The sequence below is a fragment of the Seriola lalandi genome, unplaced genomic scaffold (assembly GCF_002814215.2).
Source record: "Seriola lalandi dorsalis isolate HSWRI2012SDOR001 ecotype SW California unplaced genomic scaffold, Sedor1 jcf7180002054062, whole genome shotgun sequence".
In the NCBI taxonomy this organism is placed as follows: Eukaryota; Metazoa; Chordata; class Actinopteri; order Carangiformes; family Carangidae; genus Seriola; species Seriola lalandi.
In genome coordinates this window covers 173,929-197,891 of record NW_019524615.1, presented here as the reverse complement: position 1 = coordinate 197,891, position 23,963 = coordinate 173,929, and the positions used below count along the sequence as shown (strand labels likewise).

General features: G+C 40.8%; 2 protein-coding genes across 3 annotated transcripts; both read right to left on the bottom strand.

Annotated features, from left to right (window-relative positions):
* Nucleotides 1–8,893: 8,893 nt before the first annotated feature.
* Nucleotides 8,894–18,548, bottom strand: skap2 (src kinase associated phosphoprotein 2). 2 transcript variants are annotated; one of them, XM_023403082.2, is made up of 13 exons: nt 18,391–18,548; nt 17,879–17,984; nt 17,736–17,761; nt 17,310–17,411; nt 16,473–16,553; nt 15,991–16,074; nt 15,693–15,817; nt 15,271–15,334; nt 14,952–15,074; nt 14,664–14,738; nt 12,882–12,994; nt 9,228–9,331; nt 8,894–9,115 (listed from the first exon to the last, which is right to left on the bottom strand). In XM_023403082.2, the coding sequence occupies exons 1-12, from the start codon at nt 18,428–18,430 to the stop codon at nt 9,239–9,241; spliced, it is 1,032 nt and encodes a 343-aa protein (XP_023258850.1). In that variant the 5' UTR covers nt 18,431–18,548; the 3' UTR covers nt 8,894–9,115; nt 9,228–9,238. The 2 variants fall into 2 exon arrangements, with proteins under 2 accessions (XP_023258850.1, XP_023258851.1); XM_023403083.2 differs by having other exon boundaries at nt 17,310–17,408.
* Nucleotides 18,549–21,811: 3,263 nt separating this feature from the next.
* Nucleotides 21,812–23,898, bottom strand: hoxa2b (homeobox A2b). Its single transcript, XM_023403084.2, has 2 exons — nt 23,210–23,898; nt 21,812–22,745 (listed from the first exon to the last, which is right to left on the bottom strand). Exons 1-2 carry the CDS (start codon nt 23,697–23,699, stop codon nt 22,069–22,071), a joined length of 1,167 nt encoding a protein of 388 aa, XP_023258852.1. The 5' UTR covers nt 23,700–23,898; the 3' UTR covers nt 21,812–22,068.
* Nucleotides 23,899–23,963: the final 65 nt, after the last annotated feature.

Genomic DNA, 23,963 nt, shown 5'->3' with positions numbered 1-23,963 from the left:
TGTCTGTGATCTCATGCTTGACTTATGATTCCCTCTGTTGTGTAATTAACACAGAATCATCAAAAGCAAAAATACACTTTATGTGGTGGAAAGAACCAAATTGTCAAACTGAAATGTAATAATATGAAATCCCAATCAGGGTTCTTCTGCTGAGCCAAAAACAAATGGAAGTATTGAGGGAGATATGCTCCAGTGGAGGCAAATTACAGATAAATCAGAGGCAGCTAATGCATTTTAAGTGCCACATTATACAGAATCCATTAGTAGCTAGAGGAGTTCAGCACCACTTGAGATATTAAATCTCTGCGACTGCAACTCTGTGGAACCAGGATGAGTCGATATCAGAAAAGCCCAGCTGCACTGCCAATAGATACGGGATGAGACCTAAAGGAGTAATGTTGGAGTTATACATCAACAACAGTCATATGATAACAGCACAGGCCGGTGACACTGATGTGCGGCTTGTTATAAAGCAAAACAATCACATTCACTATAGGGCAGATGAGGGAGCAAGGTAAATGATCTGGAAGTCTGGGATTAATTGAATTGTTAATAACATACGCCTTGACTCTGAGTATTTTTCAAGGTCTCCCACATTTCATGCCGATACTGAGCTCTGATTTACTGAGGGCCACAAAAATTCCACAACCTCACAGCCAAAAAGGGATTTTTCAGATGTTACATCTGTCCTTGTAGCCGTGCGTGTGCGTGTGCTCAAAAGTCAAACATATCCTCACACCTGCTTCAATCTGGTGAAAAATACTTTTTCTCAAGGCTGAAACATTTTTCTCTGTCACTAAGTTGTCACAGATGGAAATGAGCTGAATTAACAGCTATCCATCATTTATCAAACCCAATAGCCCAGGTACCTCTCGTCGGTTCTGCATGGCTTATACCTGCTATTTCCCCTCCACATGCTGTCGCTTCTTGGTGCACGGATGTAGCAATTAACTGGGAAAGGGGAGTGATCACCGTAGCAGGGCGAGCAACAGCTTCTCTTCTCCTGGAATCTGGGCTGATCAGCGTGAAAGCAGCTCCTGCGCCTGGAACACATGGGCCTGGGGGGGAGGGGGGGTGGGAGTTGAGATCACTGCTTCATGATTTCCTGAAATAATATGGTGTGTAAAATCAGACATGTTCCCTCTGGAGCGTGCTGCAGTAAACAGATGGATGAGAGGGAAGGGCCTTGTGTTAAGATAACATATCTGTACTTACTGTGCATATCCACAAATATTCATTAATCCACACTAAAGCACATTTCTTTATAGAAAAGGGGTGTACACATTTTACGAACAAGAGTCTTGGCTGTAATGAGCTCAGATGATAGTTTAGGAACTCTGAAATGAAATATGAGTGTTGTAAGATACCTTTAGTGTCCATGATGCCTTTTGCTCATCCTTATATGAATTTGTGTCCTGGCACAGGGGAAGGGCCCCTTGGTGTGTCACAAGATCATGTGTGAATAACAACCCCTCCAGACTAATGTCTTGTTAGAGATGAGGAACGAGTACAGGGGGAGCTCTTTGGTCAGATCCAGTTCAGTGAATGGAGAGATGGCTGGTGGTGGCAGTGAAAGGACGACAGAGGGTGGAGAAACAAGAGGAAGGAAAAAAAATGGAGGGGTAGAGGGCACCGTCTCTTGAGGCCTCTGTGCTTTGCTGCCAGTGTGTGTAAATCAGCAGGCAGCTCACGGCTGCAATGAGGTAGAAAATAAAAAAAACATAAAAATGTCCAAGTGAAATAAGAGGCAAGGAGAAATCTTTTATGATGAGCCTAAATTCTCCTTACTCTGCAGTAGATCCACTGGCCAGCTCAGCTTGTCTTCTCCAGACACCGTCCATCATCTAAGCGTCTGCATATAGCCACAAATTACTCAAATTACCCCACCTGCTATTCATTTAATACATATGTAATGAGTATCCTAAATTCACATGATTATCATTCATGGTATGTTAATGGGCCTATGTCAAATTCATTAATATTCACGTAAAATGATGTGAACTGCCAAACCAGAAAGTCTGAAGTTCAGCAGATCTGGTTTAATACACATAAAGTCCTCAACAGGAGTTCACCGCCATGTTAAACTTTGGGCACTGAACATGCACCGTCATTTGAGCACTCTTGACCTTTGGGAAGCAGAATAATCTGAACTCAAATGTCTACTTACTACCAATTTTTGTAGCTTTCAGACCTCTCCCTTATGGTCTTCTTCAGCAAATAGGGCTGGGGTAGATGCCATCATGTGCCCTAAGTGTGGAATTCCCCTAACTGAAGAATTGGATTAGTTTGTTTTGGAAATGTTTTTGTTTCACAATCAAAGTCGATTTGTTGTAGCTGTCTTGTCACTACCCAACAGAGAAAGACCCTTAACTGTCAAAGTGAGAACAGATCTATACAAAGTTTTTGAGATGGTGCCCGTCCTGGTCTCCAAGTTTGCTTGATTTGAGTTTCATACTGGCAGGGACAAAAATTACGTAACTGCCTCAACTTCTGCAGCAACAGTTAGAAACACTAAAAATGTTGGTCATATTTTTAAGGCAGTTAATGGGCAGTCAGCAGCAGTTGTCAGCAGTATAATGTTGCTCACCCCCCACACTTAGAGCTAAATTTCAAAGTAACATGAGACTATGGTTAGATATGCAAAGAGACCAAATCGTCTGTGAACAAACTGCAATTGCATCTGTCAAAACTGTATAATCTGCATATTCATTGTTACAATACAGTATACCCTGCAAATTGTGTCTCCCTACACAAAACTGCTGGGTTTCTGCCAAAAAAAGTTATTATTATAATATCATGCATGAATACAAATGTACATAATATGCAACACACTGCATGCTAGAGAAACTCCCAGGAGGGGAGGCACGGATTAATTGATGTCAAACACGATAAAAGCCTTTAAACAAACAACTATAGACCCCAGCAAAGCGTCTGTTTCAGTGGCGTGGCCTGAAATAATGGTGAAGGCCTGGCACGACATCATAACATCCCGAAGGCACAAAATGTGCAGTCTCAGCATTTTGTTACCATGTTGGTCCCCACCAGTTAATTACTCATCAGCCACTCAGTGTTGCAATATTACTGACATTTACGTTATCAAGCTTTTTTAAAGGAAGCATCAAAAACCACTTATTGCAAACGTTGTGTAAACACTGCAAAATATGACCTAATGCAAATATGTGAAAAACAAATAAAATTTGTATTTAAACTCAAACTTTGCAAACTAAAAATATAAGTCACTTTGAAATGGTAGTTTGGACTAATAATATTATTACTGTTAATATTACTTTAATGTTGAAGTTGTCATTAACATTAAAACACACAAACCCACACAGCTATTTTGCACACACCAGATCTTACAGTCATAGTGTTTAGTGATTACATTTCATTGTTTGGAAGCTCCTATTCATGAACACACAGGACCTGGTGAACATCCGTGGTAGTAATTAGAAGGGCTGCAGATAAAACAAAAGACCAATTTAGCCATCATAACTTCAGTCATGCTCCTGTGTTTAAGAGTATTAGGCAGCGGCATCATAAAAATCAGCTACAAATCAAACAGTTGGCTACTACACCTCTGGAATCACTGGAGGGCGATCTATGAAGGTAATTTAGGGCCAGAAGGTTTGAAAGCAAAATATAACAAACAGCGAATGTAAAACAAAAGTCATAAATCAGAAAATTAAAGGAGGACAACAACACTGAGAATGACAGAATTGAAACTTGAAAGCAAAGGAGGAGCTGAGTGAAAAGGCCTGACAGTGTAACATAATCAAAACAGGACAACCGGTTTGTTACAGTTGTGTTGTATGTCGTTTGCAGCTTTGCTTTTACATTTACAGTTTTATTTTATCATTTATGGATTTTGATTTACATTCACAGTTTGTTATTTATCTTTTCTCTTCTTTCTTTTTTTTTTTTGCTTTTAAAACATTCTGGCCTTAAAGTACCTTCATAGTCATCGAGCGGTACGAACAGCCACCCTTATTGAAGTAGAAAAAGTAAAGCAACACTTGAGGCATGTCAACAATGACCTCTGGGACTCCTCAGTGGTGGGTCTGATGACTTTTCCTTGTCTGAATCTGTTGTGTTTCGGTTTCAGGATGATGGAAACAGAGAACAATTAGATTCAAAATATGATGCAGGCTCTGGACTTTTTTTGGGGTTTTTTTCTCGGGCAACTATCATGTTTTCCCCAAATGTACAAATGGCTTGACACAGTAAATAGAGCATCTATGCTGTGAATGGTGGAATCAAATTTCCCACGGGAGCATATCCCCTCAAAGGTCAAAGTATCTTTAAAGTCCCTTACAAGAAAATTTGCAGCCAGGCTACACATAATCACACGTACAGCACCAACACTCATCTACATCAACAGACAGTAAGGCATGATGGCCAGAGTAAGAGTTCATTCTGTTCACTGTTGCAAGAGTTCACCCTGAATATAGACTGAAGTTAAGCTAAGCCCCGAATGTTGACAATGTCTGGCTCCACCCCTGAAATACAATGTTTGATGGCCAGATGTAGTAGCTCCAGTTTCATCTAAATATTAGATTATTGATCACCAAATTTACAGCTAATGTTAATGCCATGTTTTATTTTATCTAAACATTAGATTTGCAGTGGTAGAAAGATAGTAGCTAATGTTATTCAAAATATCATGTTAGCTGTATACTATATTTCATGGCTAAGGCTACTGAAATCTTATCACATTGCTTTCACTTTTGAATCATTATGTTGTCATATTCATCCCTTTTACCTTGCTATTTCTTTTAGGTGACTCTTGATGGTACAGTAACTGTCACTGTTTCTTAAACCAAGCAGCTAATGTCAATGACTAGTTTTCATTTTAACACAATGTTTCATGGCCAAACTTAGCAGCTGCTGTATTATTGAAAATCTTACATTTATCACATTACATTCAGTTTTGAATCATTTTGTAGTCCTTTTTTGCTCATTATCTCACTATAAACTTTTTAGCTAGCAAAGCTGGCACTTCATGTAAATGTCACATATCAAAGTTGTGATGGCCAATAAACAGCTAATGTTACCGTCACGTGTGTCATACGAACCTCTGAAGGTAAGATGGATCCAGACAGTTTGGCAATGGCTAAACAGGAAAATTAATGAATGAGCAGCTGGACCAAAATCACCCAACCAGCTGGTCAGTTTCGAATCAACCCCTTAAAACCCCTTTGACACAGCATGAGCATACCAACAATGTGTGCATAGTACCCCAAACAACCCAGAATTATGTATATACTGACCACTAAATCAGGTTATGTATACATATGTCACTAAATCAGGTTAACTTGGCAGGACCCATGCTTGAATACATACCGAAGCTGACACTAAATGGGAGCGATGGCAGCGATGTGCTATCCAGTGACTCAGTTAGCTCAGCAAGCTCCTGTAACTCAGCCTTCATGCCTTTACTTCCTCTGTCAGGGTGCTGTCTTGCAAAAAAGCTGCTATATTATGAGCTGACATTGAGATGGGACCTCAACCTGAATGTGAGGTCATTACAACCAGGGGCATCTGACCCCGTGGGGAGTAAAAGAGGAAAAGAGAAGGGGAGAGAGGGATGATCAGTTTGCACAGGATTGGCAGGCAGTCAGCTGCAGTGAGGTGTCAGATGTACAGTGTGGAGATGGCTGTAATTACAGTTAGAGCATCTCTAGCATCTCTGACCTTCCCTGATTACAAACTATCCTCCCAGACCATCCAGGGTCATTATTCACCTCACTAACTAGTAGAGTAAATCAGTGGCGGAGCGCTGTCCTGATATTAGAGCCACAGCCAGAGAGTAAACAGGGCCAGAGTACAGAGGCTGCAGCCTTATAAATAATCTGTGAGGAGATGGAGTAGGAGCAAGGCGTGGGAGATGTTTATAGCAGGTGGACAAACACCTGTCACTTTGATAAGCCTGATTTATCCTAAGCGACATGTCAGCACATAGCTCTACCCTGCCTGACAGCCTGGACCGCCAACCCCACAGACCTTGTAGTAACAGTGAAGCATGGAGTAAGAGATGACGAAGCCTCTGTGCAGCAAAAACAGCTTTGTCGGTTTAAAATATCAGCTGGGACATGATGGTGTTCAAAGTAACATTTTTGAGGTGGTTGATGGGGATGTTTTTGAGGGCAGAAACTGGACTTTCAGACACTGCAGCCACTTGTGTCTCCCCTACTGGTCGTGAGATACACAGGTCTTCCCTGCACGTCAATGTCTGCAGCTCCCACAAGGCAGTTAAAAAGACGAAAGAAAAGACACCGAAAACATGTGAGAGATGTGGGTGTGGTGCTTGTAATAAATGAAACTGTCTTGACCCATATTTACCGGCCTGCCACTAACCCTGCCTTGCAGCTCATAATATTATACATTAAGTATTGGAAAAATATGTGAATGTGATGAAAATCTCATTCAGCTCTCAATCAACTTCCAAAAATATGAATTTTCAAAGCAACCTGTCATGATCTTCCTTTTGCTTTCACTTTAAATACACTATGTCTCCTCACAATGTCATAAGCCAGCTGAGGAAACCTTAATTTGTCAGCTGCCATGAGTTATGTTAACAGAAACTGACCTCAATTAAGAGTGACTTGCATTTAAAAAGTGTCTATTTCAGATTTTAAGATTTAGACCAGGGGGAGAGGCTTTAATGGAATGCTGACAGTGGGCCAGTTGGAGAGGTAATACATTTCCCGCAAAATGCCAGGGGATACCACATAAATAAGGCAGTGTTATTCCTGACAGAAACTCTCTATGAAGCTGCGGTGTGATCTATGGCTGAGTGACCTGGTTAAAGAGCAGCAGAAACAGCTGACAGCTTGATCAAGATTACCTCTCTAAAGTGGTATAGATCAAGTCTTTAGCCTTCTTACCAACCCCAGGGGTAATGGTATGAAATGATGATGGTACATTATATTTCTGAACAAAGATATGAGCCGGTATCACTGTTAGCACAGGGATATTTGTGTACTGATATGCCCTGGGGGGTTATTTATCCAGAAGGCAATCATAAAAAGTGGAAGGATGACAAAGTGACTGCTTCAAAAAAAGCAAAACAAAGATATTAGTTGGTAGGATTATCAGAACAGAATCCATGCATTAGCTCTAAGCCATCCGTAAAAAATAACTAGAAATGTATTCTGTCCCGAAGGGAAGTTTGTTTTATATTTCCATCATCTTTCTCAGCAAATCTAAAATTTATTTATTATTACTCAGCAGCTCAATCTATATAGATTTGGCCGGTAAAAGTGTATCTTTATGGTTGCAAGTATTAATTAGTGATATTCTGGTATCATTAGTGTAATTTAGTGCTCAGTAGATTAATGGCACAGTGGCATTTATCTATGAAACATTATATCTTGATGTTAAATTGCAATAAAAGAACCTGTATATTCTGAGGATATGGCTGTCCAAATCTATCGAGGGGGATGGGGGTGTAGTTGACATCCATTAAGGAAATCCTTTATTGGCACATAAAAATGAGAGGCAATATTTAGCCTTACTTGCCTTTGGCAACCTAACCCATAGCCTAACATTAAAAGGAGGACTCTTAGATGGAAATACTAAGATATGTCAGCAAAAATTTAAAAAGTGTTCATGCATTAAATCCACAATTCCACATCAATCCAAAAACATGTCATCATTTCATAATCTACCTAAATGCAGGCTGATATTGTCAGAAATGTTGCACAAATGACATTTGGTGATCTCCACTGACTGAATATCTCATTGTTTCACCAAGTCCCTTCTCTACCCTAAAACAAAGCATTTCCTCTCTATATGCCATGTAGTATATTCAATAACTAATTATGGTAATTCATTACATCTCCAATTAGCAGAAAAGCTTTATCGCTGCACTATACCGTAAAGAGCAGGATTTATGTTGGCTTTGAATGTCACCCAGAGGACAGCGGACTAGCTCATCACTCAAGAGGAACAAAACAGAGAGACGGGAGCAAGGAAAAAATAGAGGGAAGAGGGAGAGAAAGATACAGTGAGTTATTGGTTAATGAACGCGTTTTCCTTCCCATTTTCACACAACCTTGAGAAAACCTTGACAAGGCCTCTTTTGTCTGCAGCAAACCAAAAAGGAGCGTATTAGCTTGATAGAAAAAAAATGCTCTACAACTTTGGTTTTTCAGTGAGAGCACTGTAAAAAGATATGTACAATATGTATGTAACCTCAGAGGGATATGCCCAGCTAACGCCACCTCGCCTGCTGTCAAACAGCCCCACAGAGGGTGATAAGCATCCCTGATATCTGCGTGGGTGGCTGTCTTATTAGTGCACCTCAGCCATTTCACTCAGGCACAGCACAGCCAACCATCTGCCACGCTGTGATCCTCTGCCCAGCAAAGTCTCTCAGGGGCCATAAAAAACACACAGTGTCCCTTTGAAGCTCGGAACAAAAGTGCTGACCAGATGAATAAACTCATTTTTAAAAATAAATAAATAATGTTTAATTTATCCAGGAGTTGTGTACATGTATTTAGTGTGCACACAGGATTTGATATTGCCAGTGGCCTGACGTTTATTGCACATTAAAGAAGGCAAATAACATGATTCCGTAGGCTCCAATATTAATGATAAATGCAGTTATTCCTTACATCTAAGCTTTCGACAACCCTCCATCACACAGGTTTTTGATTTCATTTCTGCTGTTAACCCTCTTCTTCTTGCCTCGTGGTAACTGTCATTGTTAATCCAGTCTGTAAACATCGTGTGTAAATGTGTGCTTCAAGGTGAAAAAAAAAAAACTGGCATAAGGTATTTCTGCCTTGAGCATCTCTGTTACTCAGGTAATCTATGACCTTTGAGAGCCTCTATTGCCACCTTGTGGCTTAAGTGGCAGGGTAATAATAAAATGCACTGATACTATAGATATGTTTCAATCTTTATTTATCTTGCCATTTGCAAATACCAAATTTGCCATAAAGCAGAGCATGAAATGTTGTTGTGGAAAAAGTGTATCTTGTATAGAAAATAAATACAAACAAGCAGTGCAAAGTAGAAAAATATTCTTAAACATGTGCTTCAGTCATATGAAAACCTTTTTTTTAATCCAATCATCAGTCTCTTACAGTGGATATGGGAGGGAATGATCCTGGAAGATGACACAATGTACCAGTTAAAATAAAGCAGATTTATCCCATTTGCATATATTATAATCATTTAGTTTAGAACTCAGCAAGTAAAAAAAAAAAAAAAAAACTTACATAGGGTGAATTCATAAGGCATAAAGCTCCATGAGGTACTCTTTGGGGACGATTCCTATGTTTCCATTCTTCTCTCCAACCCACCAGCCAAAGTTCTGGTACTCCTGGATACGGGACAAAGGGGAGACATTGAGAGGACGAGTGGGTTAATAAAACACATTCACTAATCTCTTTTAATTCATGTCGCGGATTAAGAGATTATTGGCCAGTTATAACACAACAAAGGTAAAGTCAGTCTTAAAATGTTACAATTAGAGCTTCAACAATTCATTGATTGGTCTATAAAGAGTAAAATCTACTGTTTTGATCATTGTTTTGAAGTCATTTTTTAAAGCAATAATGCCAAACATTTCCTCATTCCATCTTCCCCAGATTGAGGATTTGCTGCTTTTTCATATTCTGACCAATAAGAAAGCTCAATGTGTGGAGAAAGCAGCATTTTGAAATATGAAAACCTTGAGCTGGAGACTTTAAGACTGGACAGAATATCTAAGAAATTAAATCAAAATTAGCAATGATAACCAGCAGAACAAATAAAAACCCAACACGTGGCCACCCCCAACTGTCACCTATTTACAAAATCTTAACTTTTTTCCTTTCACTCCCACATCTGTAACATCCCATAACATCCCACCAACAACTTTACATTTCCTGTTCCCTGTCCTACTTCTCTACACAGTGTCGGATTTGAGATTGAGCACACTCTACTCCACTCCACACAAAAACCTCAGTGTGCACAGAGCGCATCACACATAAATCTGTCAGAGCATGACAAGTAATAGCCCCAAATGGCTGTCAGCATGCTGAGATGTGAGGAGGACACTGTGAGGAGAGATCTGAGACAAGAGGGGAATATCCCTCTCTCTCTCTTTGGCCAAGAGCCTGACCTCACATCAAAGTCTTCCCGGGACGATGAATCAACGCCGGAGATCACGTTCTGACAAGGCCGAAGGAAGAGGAACCTGCACAATGTTTCAAATCCGAGGCAGAACCCGGGGACAAGGAGGGACCACATATGTGTCCAGTTATTCCCAGGGGAGAGTAATGGATGCAAGTGATCATGTGGTGATATTAGACACAGGAAGATTACAATGACAATATAAATGGCTAGCACTGACAGTTGTGTGGTGATGGGTCATTCGTCATGTCAGATAAAAAAGGTCCTTGACTTACTGTCCATGTCACATAGTAATAAGATGAGATGAATACAGTATAAAGTAACTAGTACTTCTAAATTTATTAACAACATTTTAAACATCCCAGGAAACAAGCAGAAAAATGTCATATGCATTTCATTAATATGTTGCCTGATGAAAATGTCACCTCTCCACAAGCCCCTGCGGGATAATATAGCAGATTGACATGAGGTGTGTGTAAAAGGGTGTGAGACCCGAGTGTGTGTGTGTGTGTGTGTGTGTGTGTATTGTGACTTCCTGCAGCTAGTCTTTGAAAACAGCAACACCTCATTGTGTAGTTCTGGCTGACAAATAAGTCATGCTTGAGTGAGTGCGGGACACAACACGAGAGAACATATACAGAGCTGTGGAAGACTAATGACACCACACACTGTGACAACACACATTAACGCAAACACCCTTAGCTGGCTGATACCACTGTCCTGTATTTTTTTTTATTTTTTTTTTATTACTTCTAGCAAATAAGAAGGCTCCCAAAGCCTGGATGGATTTACAGGCACAAACTGTACAAGAAGTGAAAGATCTGCCGACACAACAGCAACGGTAGCAGCAGCAGCAGCAGCAATATGTTTGGACAGTGTTTACATTTTATCAACCCATTTAGCCACTTTCGTTAAGCGAGATGTTACATTTCTCGATTAGTTTTATGTGCGGTGACTTGGGCCGGGGTGGGGGGTAGGGGCCCGCTGCTGCTGCATATCCGGACAACACACTCTCCCTCAATCCCAGTCAGACCCTATAATCAACACTCAGGTCCTGACTGGGGGGTCTCGCAGCTGTAACACTACAGCTATTTCTGGGCTGTGGAATGGGGGAGGGAAGAGGGAGAAAGGAGAATGGGGGAAGAGGGAACGGTGCAGGGGAGGGGGGAGTTGGCTGTCCACTTTAGCTGCAGCTGGCTGCAGCAGTCCAGACAGGTTTTATGGTCATTGCCCTCGCAGCAGGCCACAACCCCCAACACCAAGGTTTCAGCTAATGGCACTCCCAGTCTGAGTGAAAGGGCAACTTGATTCTTGGTCCTTTTCCACAAACACGAAGGAGGAGTAATAAACAGGCATTTGGCCAATGAGCATTGACGGGTCTGTCTGCTTCGTGCATTTGTTTCTTTCCATTAGCGCTGAATCAATTAATCAATTAATCAATCAACCACAAATGAACAATTTTGGTAATCCATTATTTGCTTATGTCATTTATGATACAAAAATGCTCGTTTCTGCCTCGTAATTGTGAAAACTTGATCCCTTTCACTTTGTACTGTTTGTCATACAAAGAAAAGATGTCACCTCTGGCAAATTTTGAAAGATATTTTCCACTATTTCCTGACATTTTATAAACTAAGCATTTAATCAGTTAACCAGTAGTAAAATAAGTGGGAGGTAATTAATAATGAAAAATAATTTGCTCTGCTCTGATTGATAAAGAAATTTAACCATTAGTCCCAATTATAAATCAGGTTTTTATAAAATATATAATATTTGGAGCTCAGTAAGTGTTTTTAAGTCCTTGAGCCACTAGATGGCAGACTTGAATTTGAAAAAGGCCCTGGCCAGTTGACAACAGTATGTCTCAGTTGACTACATGCTGCACAGAAACCAAACCAGACAGGAAATATAGCCAGTCTAGATGGTGTACATTTCACACTTTCAAAAAGAAAAAGAAAAGAAAAACACATCCCACAGGTTTGACATGCATCTGTGAAAGTGTATCATTCCTCGACTTATTTGCTGTGCAATGTTCAAAAACAAGCTTGTTAAAATTATCACAACAAAATCCAATTTGGCGTTCATATGAACCAGTTAAGCACAAAAGCCCTCCTGTTTGGTTGCATAATAAAGGTAAAGAACCCCCACCCCACCCCCAGTTCTCCACACCTGGCACCCACACCTAGTCGACAAGCCTCGGAAATTGTGCGTCCACTACACGTCTTCACCTGCTCTAAATAGAGTGTCGGACTGAGCCTGGGTTTCCTGAGAACACACATTCCTATTTGGCGAGGTGAGGGAGATGTCTGAGAGGTGTGTGGGCTGAGGGCTGCCCACTGCCTGGCATGGCAACAGCGGCAGCGTGCTGAAACAGTCCAGATGGAAGTGATGGAACGGCGCTGTGTGCCAGCTAAGCCCAGCCTCCGCCAGCAACACTAAAACAGTTTCCGTTGTGACACAACTAATCCCCATCTCAGTGCCAGAGAGAGTACCTAGCCCAGTCTGCCTCTTACCATCAGCCGTCCACCTCCAGGCGGTGGGCCAGGCTCTGCCAGTAAAGAATGTGAACAGTCAGTTACTCTGAGGGCCTAGAAATAACTCACTTTAGGTGGTCTCAGACCAGCACGACCACTCTGACTACAAACCTCATCTCAAACTTTTGCATTACAGTTGGGTATGTGCTAATCCTGGCTTTATCATGCATCAAGAAAACGCTGTTGTTTCACCTCGGACAAGAAGGACTCCCTTCACCATACCTTGCTCAGGATGTAGATAGCATCTCCCCGTTTGAAGGACAGCTCATCTGGGTGGTCCCCTGTACAGTCCCATAAGCCCTGGTAGTAGTTCTGGTAGTCTTTGCTCTTATCAACTGGATGGAAAAAATGGGCAATAGGGTGATAACAGATAAGGTGCTTTATTTTCCACTGAAAGTAATTGTTTTTTGTCTACAGGTCTGACACAGCAGTGATTGTTAGTGTGGAGCAGAACCAACAGGAGGCAGTGGAGAGCCTAAAGCAGAACTTGGAGGCAACATGTGCAAAGAGGAGACAGTAGGTGTGTCACAGATACATATCACATATTAATTCTAAACAGCTTTTGAGTATGTTCATACTGAAAGAGCGAAAAAACAAAGTGTACTTAAACCTGACAGAAGCCATACTAAATAAAATTCATTTTTGAGAGTGCTGTTGACATATACTATTTTCTCACAATATAATGCTGAAAGGAAATAGAAAAAAAAAAAACAGTCCCAGAAAGATCTTGGAAAACTACAAATAAGTATTAAAGCTTAGGAACAAAATTGATGTCTATTTCTGACATTCAATGCCACACTTATTGTATCAATCCATGGTAGTATAAAAGGGTTATCTTGCATTTTTGTATACTGGCTGCTATAACGATTAGCATGTATACATACTGTATAGAATTAGTATGTAGGATAGATTTAGGACACGATTCATGTGCATGGGTCAGACAGTGGCTGTGTCTCAATTCTATGTTAATTCTAAATAGATTTTGAGGATGTAGTTCGGTGTGTTCACAATGGCAAAGTGACGAAATTAAGTATACTCCAAAAAGTCAGAATGTAGAATGAACAAAAAAAAAATTCATTTTTGAATGTGCAACTATCCCACAGTGAAGTGCACGAAAGAGATATAGAAGATCCAATTGAGGATGGAGGTGGAATAACTCAGAAAAAACAAAACAAAAAAAACAAGATGTTGTTGTTAAAATTGTTTTTAAAAAAAATGTGTTGCTTCTCTCTGTTTTCTATCACTGTAAACTGAATGTCGTTGGGTTCTGGACTGCTGCTCGGACAGAACAAGACATCTGAGGACGTCACCTTGGACTCTGGGAAACTGCGATTGACATAATTCACAGTGTTCTGACATTTCGTAGACTAAATGATTAACCAAGAAAATGACAGGGAGATTAATCGATAATGAAAACAATTACTAGTTGCAGCTCCATTGTAAAGCAGCAGTTTGACTGCCTTTACATGGCATATGTAAATTCTGTTAGTGAGGAAAAAAAATCTGTAAACTACAAATATTAATATATAGTATTCTGCATAGAGTTAGTATAAAGTATGGAATTAGGACACAGCTAGTTTCTTGCAGTTAGTGTTTCCATCGCTCAGCGAAGCTGTTCATCTCCTGTCTGATGATGATCCTCAGTGGAATAGTTTGGAAAGGTTTTAGGAATGTTCATCTCCATACAGTAGATAAAAATAGATATTCTTATGGGAAAGTATTTTTGCACTTATAAAACTGTCACACATCACTTATAGTAAAAGGAAGTTGTCTAACTGGGTTGAAAGTTATTTCCAGCATTGTGCTAACTTTCTGTTGCACGCTTTCACAGGGACTTCCTCTTCCTCCAAAAACAAAGTGGGACATTTGCTGGTCACAGTCCCATCATATATTTTGCATGCATAGAGAAAGTTACTAGTCTTTAAAACATCAAACTAAAAATGCCACTCATATATACATACAGTATATACACAGAGACCAGAGACAAATTTCAGTGCTGTGTACCTGCAGCAGGAGGAGCAGGTTTGGTCGATGGCTCCACCTTCGGAGGAGGCTTTGCTGGAGTGGGCATGTCATCCTCTGCAGAAACAAGACAATGTTGTCAGATGAGTGTGCTATGAATTAGAGGTTATGATTCTCTGTCTAATTAGTGGCAGCAAAAACATAGAATGGCAGTAAACAAAACCTTTGAATAATAATTAAAAAGAAAAAAAAAAAAAAAAGAATCATGTAAATTGTTCATGTGCTGCAGGACAATGGAGATCATCGCTGTGATAAAACGTGTGGTCGGACCTGGGAGCTCTTCATAGATGTCTTCGTCAATCGGCTCAGGCTCAGATGTATTAGCCATAGGTCCAACATCATCATACATCTCCTGGTCCTCGTCATCTTCCTCTGGGATGATCCCCGTCATATCTACAAACAGCCAAATATAATATGTTTTGACTTACACACAGTAACTGTTGATTTGTACACCAGTGCGCACAGAGTATCCGGCGCTCATATTTACATAATTTTGTTCATTTTTAGATTTTTGCATTCTTGAAGAGACAAATGTCGCTGTTGCATGATAAAGCATAAGAATATATTCTCTGTCAGAAACAGTTCAAACCTCTCAAAACAAAGTCTATCTGTTTCACCCATTCCTCCGCCTCTTTCACCGATGACGCACAAAACTGTGATGAAAGACGAGAGAAATGAAAACTGCAGTCAGTGCAATATGCAGTTCTACATATATTAATTAACATAAACAAATAATACTGCATTTATGCATAGTAAAATGTTCCGCATGGAAGAGCCTGAATGTTAGAAACACTCATTTAGACTTTTTAAATATGCGTGACAGGTTGAGCTATTGCAAAGGCAGCAGTGTCAAATGAATGAATAGCTTTTAAAATAAACAAAGATTTAATGAAGTGCAAGTACACGCATGGCTCGCCAAGTTTTAAACATGGCACATCTCAAGTCCACCTTTGTTTTTCAATTTAGGAGCTACATTTACGCTCATAGCATCACCGAGAGACGAGTGTTTACCTGATAGACCCGCTTGTCTGGAGCCGAAATTTCAAAGCAACAGTCTTTCTTTGAGTCTCTCCGTAAGGTGCTGATCATTTTGACAGAGTACCCGTCGATACTGAACTCGCCCTTCTGCTGCTTGTCTGTTCACAGAAAATTAAAAACATCCTCATTAATGCCTCAGATACAACGAGGGCAACGCCACAGTGACAACCTGGGAAACAATCCTCCTATTTAAGTTTTTCTCAAAGAGTATGTGATTCATAATTAACAGGGAAACAGGGATGGAATGAGAAAAAAAAAGAAAGAAAATTACCTCTCTCACTGCCATAATAGTAGAAGGTATGTTGGCTTAGAGCACACCATCTCTTCTGCCACTCGGTGCCAAAAAAGCTGTGATCTGTGGAGGCAAAACCAACAATTATCTCAGTATTAAAGATCTATGTGTCCATCTCTTTTAGTAAATTATTTGGAGGGTAATTAGGGCTGTGTATGTGTACTTCAAATAAATGTGAAAATGTCAAAAATAAATAATATGCCAAAAGTATGTATCACATATATTTTATAAAATATAAAATATAAAATATATGCATGGGGAATCGTTTTGGGACTTGAGGTATTATTCTCTATCATGTGATCTCAGACTTGACGTTTGCCTGACAAGAGATCTCAAAGGTCAAAACATTTCATCAATACATTTTTTGAGACCATGCAAATTTCAGTGTGCAGACGACCTCTGCTATTTAATTAAAGCTCCCTGTTTCCAAAATATATGCATCTTACTGGCAGAGCACCCACCCTTTCTGCGTTTCTCAAGGTATCCTGCTTTGAAGACAGAAATCAGGTCCTGAGCTGCCACAGGTGGGGACTGCTGGGCACCTGGAAAAGAATTAAGGAAGCCAGATGAAGTGAACTCCTGTCAAAAGTGAAAATTATATTTGTTTTTAAAACGCTAAGCATCACCAGATGGGTTTCTGGGTAATTTTGCTATCATGTATTCAGCTGATGGATGTTGAAAAACGAATGCCCTCCACTAAGCAATGTTTTTTCTCTCCCACTAGAGGAGATTCCCCTGCAGCGTGGAACGTCAGTGCAAGTGTTCAACTGCTGTGTCAAAGTTGCTTTGTGTGAAAGAGCAGCCATAAAACTGGCAGCTGCTTCCAACCCATAAACCCTGGACTCTAATCGCCATTTCACAAGGATTTTCCTGATACTCTGTTTTAAAAAAGCAAATACAAAAATCGTAGATAGATTACCATGATGGAGCACAGAGGATTAAAACTACTGTATGTTGAGGAATGTTTGTTTTTTTCTCCTCAAACTACAGCCATGGCAGTAATTTTCAGTCCCCGGACTGTGGCTGAGAGCAATAAAGCATGCTCTAGCTGTCAGAGGGGTGGGGTGAAAAGAGGTGGTGGGAGTAGGAGTCATGCCTCCAAATTGCTTCCCAAGTATGTTGCCAAGTTACAGTTGGAATGTGTCCTTCATTGTGCCACTCAAAGTCACTTTCTCCAAGGAGCAGATGCAAAGATTTGTGTACTTTCATGTCAAGATTGAATTTTCAATACTTTAATCCGCAGCCTGTTAGCAGTTAGCGAGTCAATTTTGGACGTCTGCTAAGTGCTTGTGGCTTACCTTCGCAATTGTCTTCATCCTTGTCTGTGCGCTCTGAGTGCAGCGACCCTCCATCGTTGTTGCTGTCAACTTCCTCTGAGTCCTCTGAGTCATCTCCACCTACTGAAAAAAAGACAAGGAGCTGTGCAGCAATGATACATGGTATGCCGTAACACAGTGGTTCCCAAACGGTTGTGAATGTCTCTGAGGTCTGAGCAGTTTGGATAAGTTTTAAAAGCATGAAGAGCGAAAATTATTTCTCAAGAGAAAAAGTAAATGTATTAAGTCTTCAACACTGGAAAATAAACATTGGATTTGTCTTATTTTCTAAAATGGGGATGACACTGACACTTTAGATTCATGTGTTGACATCTTGTGTGGGTTAGGTTGGGAACCACTGGTGTAAGAGCTCAGGATTATTAAACAAAGAGTAAGACTAACACTCACTTTTTTCCTTAAAATCATGTGGAAAGCTGTTGGAGAGACAGTAAGAGGATGTTAACACCAACAACATTAAAAGATAAATAAATAAATTAGATTTTTGTAACCACATTCAAACAAACAAAGATGTACAATGCAAACAGACATACCCCTGTTTGACCTCTTTGATCCGTTTGATGAAGGCTTCCTTCTTCTCTTTTGCCCTCTTGCTTAAATTTTCTCCTTTCAACCCATCATTGAGGAAATGTTCTAGATCTGAAAACCAAAACCAAACACCAGGTAAATCATTAACACAAGCTGATAGCACTAACTGATGTTGATGTTGTTAGCCTACTTGATGGTCAAATGGTCCAGTCCTGCTTGAGATGTTGCATTTAAAAGCACAACAACGCACTCAAACAGCAGTTTGAACAGTTTCCTGCCCATTGTTTGACTCTTATCAACAGCAAGCAGCGTTTTTTTTCCACTCAAACAGCAGCACAGTGCATCTGACAAGAAACCCAGTCATCCATATTGAGCCTGTGCTTCCTCTTTTCACACAACGGTCTCTTCAAAAGTGGACTCAGTGAAACTAGCCTTTAAAAAACAACAACAAAAGAACACGGAAAACAGCCCAGCGTGTACAAACAAACTACAGTAAACTACTGGTGTAGCCTTTTACCTGAAATGAGCGTCGTTAACTCCTCAGGAATCGCACGCATTGTGTGATGAGAGTTTGTTTTTTGGCAGCGGTGGACCGTCCGGCGGCAGGAGGAACTTCACTTGACACGGAAGCAGCAGTGGGCTCAGACACGCGGAAGTTCATCTGCCAATCATTTATCACTGACCAGCCAGTTCCGATGCAAGGACTGATGTTTATTTTAACATCAGCTCCGTGTGTGTGTGTGTGTGTGTGTGTGTGTGTGTGTGTTTTAGACTGCTCCTGATGACAGGGGGCTGATGCTTTAATGGAGCTACGGCTCTTTACAGACTAATAAAGTCAGAGTATAATGTGATGATCATATTTTTGATTGATTCCAGATCATATTTCTCTTGGCCAGTCTGCTCGCTGTCACTGACTCACTGGACACATTGGGAGTGGTTTTTTTGTTGTTGTTGTTTTTTACAAGGATGCAAGCACTTTGAGTTTATGAATATGTCAACACTATAAATCTAAACAGGGATTATTAATAGATAAAAAGGCAATTATGCAAAACTGATGTGGAGGTTTCTTCGGCAGGTCTTTTAGTCTTGGAACAACAGAGATGTTTCAAAGAGACCGAGCTACTTCTGCTACACTTGTTTATTCCTACATGACATTCTTAAATATTGGCATCATGATTTGCATCTTATCTGTGAGAGTATTCGGTTGTACAGTCAGTGATGAGCACAATTCTGTGAAGCGAAGAAAAAAAGACTAACTCCTGTTGTATTCAAGGAGAGCAGCCTGTTGTCATATTGTTTACAAAGGTGTCACTCATTCATTAGTCATCTTTTGACAGGCAGTAACACCCAATCCTGGTTAAACGGCTGAGCCTTTGAACTCTATAGCCTGTTGTTGTGGAGAAATGAGCCTAGAAATGTCAGAGCAGCTCTGGAGGGGCTGTGTGAAGAGCCTCAGCTCTTACTGTATAGCTGCAGGTGGCGGTGTGTTTGTCAGAGCTGCCAGATGCACAGACTCTCCCCACAAACCACTATCCATTTCTTTTTCAGTCCAGCGGCTTTGGAAAGCGAAACCCAGACAGCAGCTATTCTGGTATTTCTCGTGTGTTTTAAAAAGAGAGTAAAGATGTGTTTTGATGACTGTGATCCAAATAAATATATATGTGGTATGCTGGAATAATGCCTTTTACATTTGCTTTATATCCTCGATTTTAAAATGTTCTGGATTTGCATTCAGAATCCTATTTAGAAAAGTAGCACCAGCCATTATAGATCTTGAGGTTATTGTTGTGTGATATACAGTATAATCTTATTCCACAGCTATTTATGCAGTTAAACCTCAGATCATATTCTACTGTTCCAAAGTTGGTCATACATACATGACATTTCGTGATATCACTATTTAGGTCAATAAATTCTTTATGTGCCACAAACTCTCTGCGGTCATTCAAAACCTGACCCCCTCCTGACCTGGCAGCAGTTCCTCCCAGTTTGGAGAGGAGAGGAGAGCCAGCTTGACCTTTGACCTGTGTGTGTGTGTGTGTGTGTGTGTGTGTGTGTGTGTGTGTGTGTGTGTGTTTGTGGTGTGCGTGTGTGTGGAGGGAGGGATCTACTGGCACAGTGTTGTATCTGGTTTCCCATGAAGCTTCATCTACTGGCCAGTCATCTCACACTAACTCCTCCCTTTGTATCTTTACTTCCCCTTTCATCACTCTCATTGCAGGTTTGTGATCTGCTCACTGTGCTCAGTAGCTGCAGTCACTCACCATGTTCAGCCAAACATTATACAGAAAAGGCATGATTTAAATTCACAATGCAGACGAGATATGAAGAACCTGAGTGTAGGAAGTAAGATGCAACAGGTGTCTGCTTTATTTTATGCTAGGAGAGACTGTGGGAAAATAAGTAGATAGACTTGAACACGTTTTTATAATAATAAGCATAGGAGGAGATGGGTTTCTATTTAGTTTAACCTGCAAACACAGGTCATGGTGACACTGTGTGGCCTTAATATTAAAAAATAAATAAATATAAAAATGTATATATAGCTCAGTGGCTGCAGCACCAAACCAAATCTGACTGCTTCAGTGCCTCCTGGGTTTTCTGCAATTAGCCCACTCAATCCTTGTTTTCAAATTGTGCACAGTCGCCATCACTTCAAACCACATCTCAGTAGGAATGACAGTTCACCACCTCACCTCACCTTTTAATTATTGCTACGAGGCTCCGAGCCCAACCGCACAGTCCTGAGAGCAGCAGGATGAGCAGAGAGATACGGAGCCAAGAAATGAATCTTATATCGCCAGCAGACTCTGGTCGCAGTAATTGATCGGTGTGATCGTGGAGCTTGTGAGTCCTGGAACAATTCATGGCTTAAGCTTTTCATCAAGAACTTTCTGTAAACATTTAATAATAGTATCGTTATTTAAAAAAACAAAAATGCAACCACGACTGCTGCATCGTGGCAAAGGCTTCTCTATGTGCGCCATGGAGCCGAAGAATTCCTTCAGCAGAGAAGGGGATGGAGAACAGGGACAAGATCCGTCCAGATAAACATATATTTACTTTAATTAACATTCAATTTACACTAAATGAAAAGAATAAATGCATTTTGCTATTGAACTGGAATCTGCCCATGGTCTATTTTTGCCTCCGTACAAAACCCAGATAAATTATAATTTGTAAAAAATGTTCTGCAGCTGTGAATTAACCCTAAATAATTTTAAATGATTATTAAAAAAAGAAAGAAAGAAAAAAAAAAGGTTTTGAAGGCCACAATGGCGCAAGGCGCAATTCTTAATTCAAAGAGATTGTATTACATTGCGGATCAGGCCATAAACAAGCACCCTCAGTGCTGTGAGTTTTATAGGCAATAAAATCTAATTTGGGAGCCAAGAAAAGTCATAGCTTTTGGCCTAAGAGTCCTAACAGTCAGTTTTCACTGCTAATTTTCTTTTTCTGGGCTTTAACATGCAGAGGTGATGAATCTTTTTCTTTTTCTTTTTTTCTCATGTCGGGATAAAACAGCAGGGACTACACCACAACCACAGTCAGGTTGAAAATTTTTTTATCTCAACCTCTTTAAAATAAAAAAATACATAAATAATGGAATGCAAATATAATCATCACTAACATTTCTTGCATTTTATTTGTATTTTATAGAGCTGTGGTTAGTGCACCTATTTGGCTGATTGTTTTTGGAAAGTTTGAGGTGATAAAATCAAGTGGTTTGATAATAGGGTGAGGACACCGACATACCCAGGGGTTTTTTAAATTATACCATATATATTCCCCTCATTTCAATGCCGAGATAAACTGTTTATCTTCAAACATAATTCACTTTTCTTCTAAAACATATGTTTGCGTTTTATGCAGGATACAGACCTAAAATCAGTAGGTCATCTCTCCAAACCTGGGAAATAAGACAATAGCGCATCTGATTCCAATCAATGCAAAGTTTTATTTCAAGGAAAATATTCTGCTCAGTTATAGTCGAAATCCATATAAAAATAAGTGTGAAATGTCCTCTAGCAGCCAAATGGAATAAACACTCCATGAAGGCAAAATAGTAGCTTCGCTGTTTTTGCTTTAACTTACCTTATTTGTGAGCTCTATTAAATAATTCCCCCCTCTCGCTTAAACTGAGTAGCTACACTGACTGAACACAAGTGTCTGAATGAGAGTTAAAACAAATATTTTAGTAACTCAGGTTCTGCAGGTCGATTGTTGTGAGTGTTTCGGAGAACAGGTCAAACGTGTCGGAGGGTAAAGGCAGAGGACTCTGCGATGAATCTGACAAACTTGGTGAGAAAGAGGAGGAGGATGAGAAAACGTGGAAATCCTGCAAAGAGACGTCCAGGCCCGGGGAATTATCATTGTCCGGGCCTATTGTGGACACGCAGATGGGAACAGTGGGAGCCGGGTTTGGAAAATGTTTCGGATTTTTCTCATTGCTGTTCAAAGGCGTAACAGTCTCCCCATTGTTCCCGTTCTGACAGTGCTGTGAAGTCAAGGTATTTTGGTGGAAATACCTCTCCCTTTCCAGGAGCGTCCCGGCTGCGCCGCTGTCCGCCTCCCGCTCGAACTCGTCCTCCGGCCCGTCGTCCACACACGCGTATTTCCCCTCGCTGTCCCGGTTCTCCTTGCAGTGGGTCTGCCTCTTGTGTTTCATCCTCCTGTTCTGAAACCACACTTTCACCTGCTTCTCTGTTAAATCCAGCAGAGCCGCTATTTCCACTCGCCTCGGTCTGCACAGGTATTTGTTAAAATGAAACTCCTTCTCCAGCTCCAGAAGTTGGGTGTTGGTGTAAGCAGTCCTCAGCCTCCTGGATGCTCCTCCACCGCCAACACCACCCTCTGGTATCTCTGGTGAACCTAAAGAAATAAACCAAAGATTATTATACAAGCATTTTTTTTTAAATCACAGGAAGGATGGTGATCAAAAAATAAAACAGCAACACATTTGGAAAACAGGCTCTATGGGGTGAAACTTGTGGCAAGCAAGCACCAGGACTAGGAAGATTTATGGGCCCCAGGCAGAATATGATGGGTCTGCGTGGAAAGGACAGGACGGAGGGTGAAGATTAATGAACATGCCAGCTGCCGGCCCGTGTAAGAATAATCTATCACTCTCCATTACTGTCAGACATTAACACTCTTACACTGCATCACAAGTCAGTGCGTTACTTGATGAGATTAAGCATGCTTAAATCAAAATCCTATACTGGTTTAAAGGGACGCCCACGTCGCACAAGGCCCGGGACGCAGCTCCTTGCAGAGGGGAATCCTCAGACAATGAGGAGCCTTTTACATGGAGGTTATTAATCATCATGTCTTGCCTTGGGGGGAGAAGTAGAGTGGTGAGGAGTCAGTCGTTGTCGCAGAGGAAGCAGCAGCAGCAGCAGTCTGGCTCCTCTTGATGCTTTTCTTCTCCTTCATCCACGGGTACTCCGGGGGTAGGGATGCGGTATGCAGCGGACTGCAGCCTTTCAGAGCCTGCTTTGAGCGGCTGTGCCGTGGGTGGATGCCCGGGTTCAGGCCGGGGATGGTCTGCTCAAAAGGAGGAGGAATCAGTGTCGACTGTGAAAGCGCCGAGCTCTTGATTGATGAACTTTGAAATGCATCACCGACAGGGTTAGTGAGAGATGTCAGGCACTCAGCGAGCGACGGCTGGCTGTTGATAAAACCACTTTCTCGCCCAAATTCGTAATTCATCTCCTCCTTCTTGTCCTGAAAGCCCGCTGATGTCAGAGGGGACAGAAATAATAGTAATAATAATGATAATAATAATAACGATAATAATAAAAATAATGAGCAGTTTATTTTCATAAACTACTAAACTGGATATAGTCGTATGGAGACCTCTATGCCATAAACTATTGCTTCCATGAGGACATGGTTGGAATTAGACCGTGCTGCTTGTCACATGATTGCATCTGCCCAATGACAATTTGGGGTTTTTATCAAAAGAAGCCACTGTCCCCTGTGATTGATCGAAAAACTCGGAGGGGTAACGCCTCATTCCGGGGGTAGGGGTTGCTTTATTTACACTTTTTTTTAGGTCAGTTTCTTCACCACTACACCCCCGCCAAC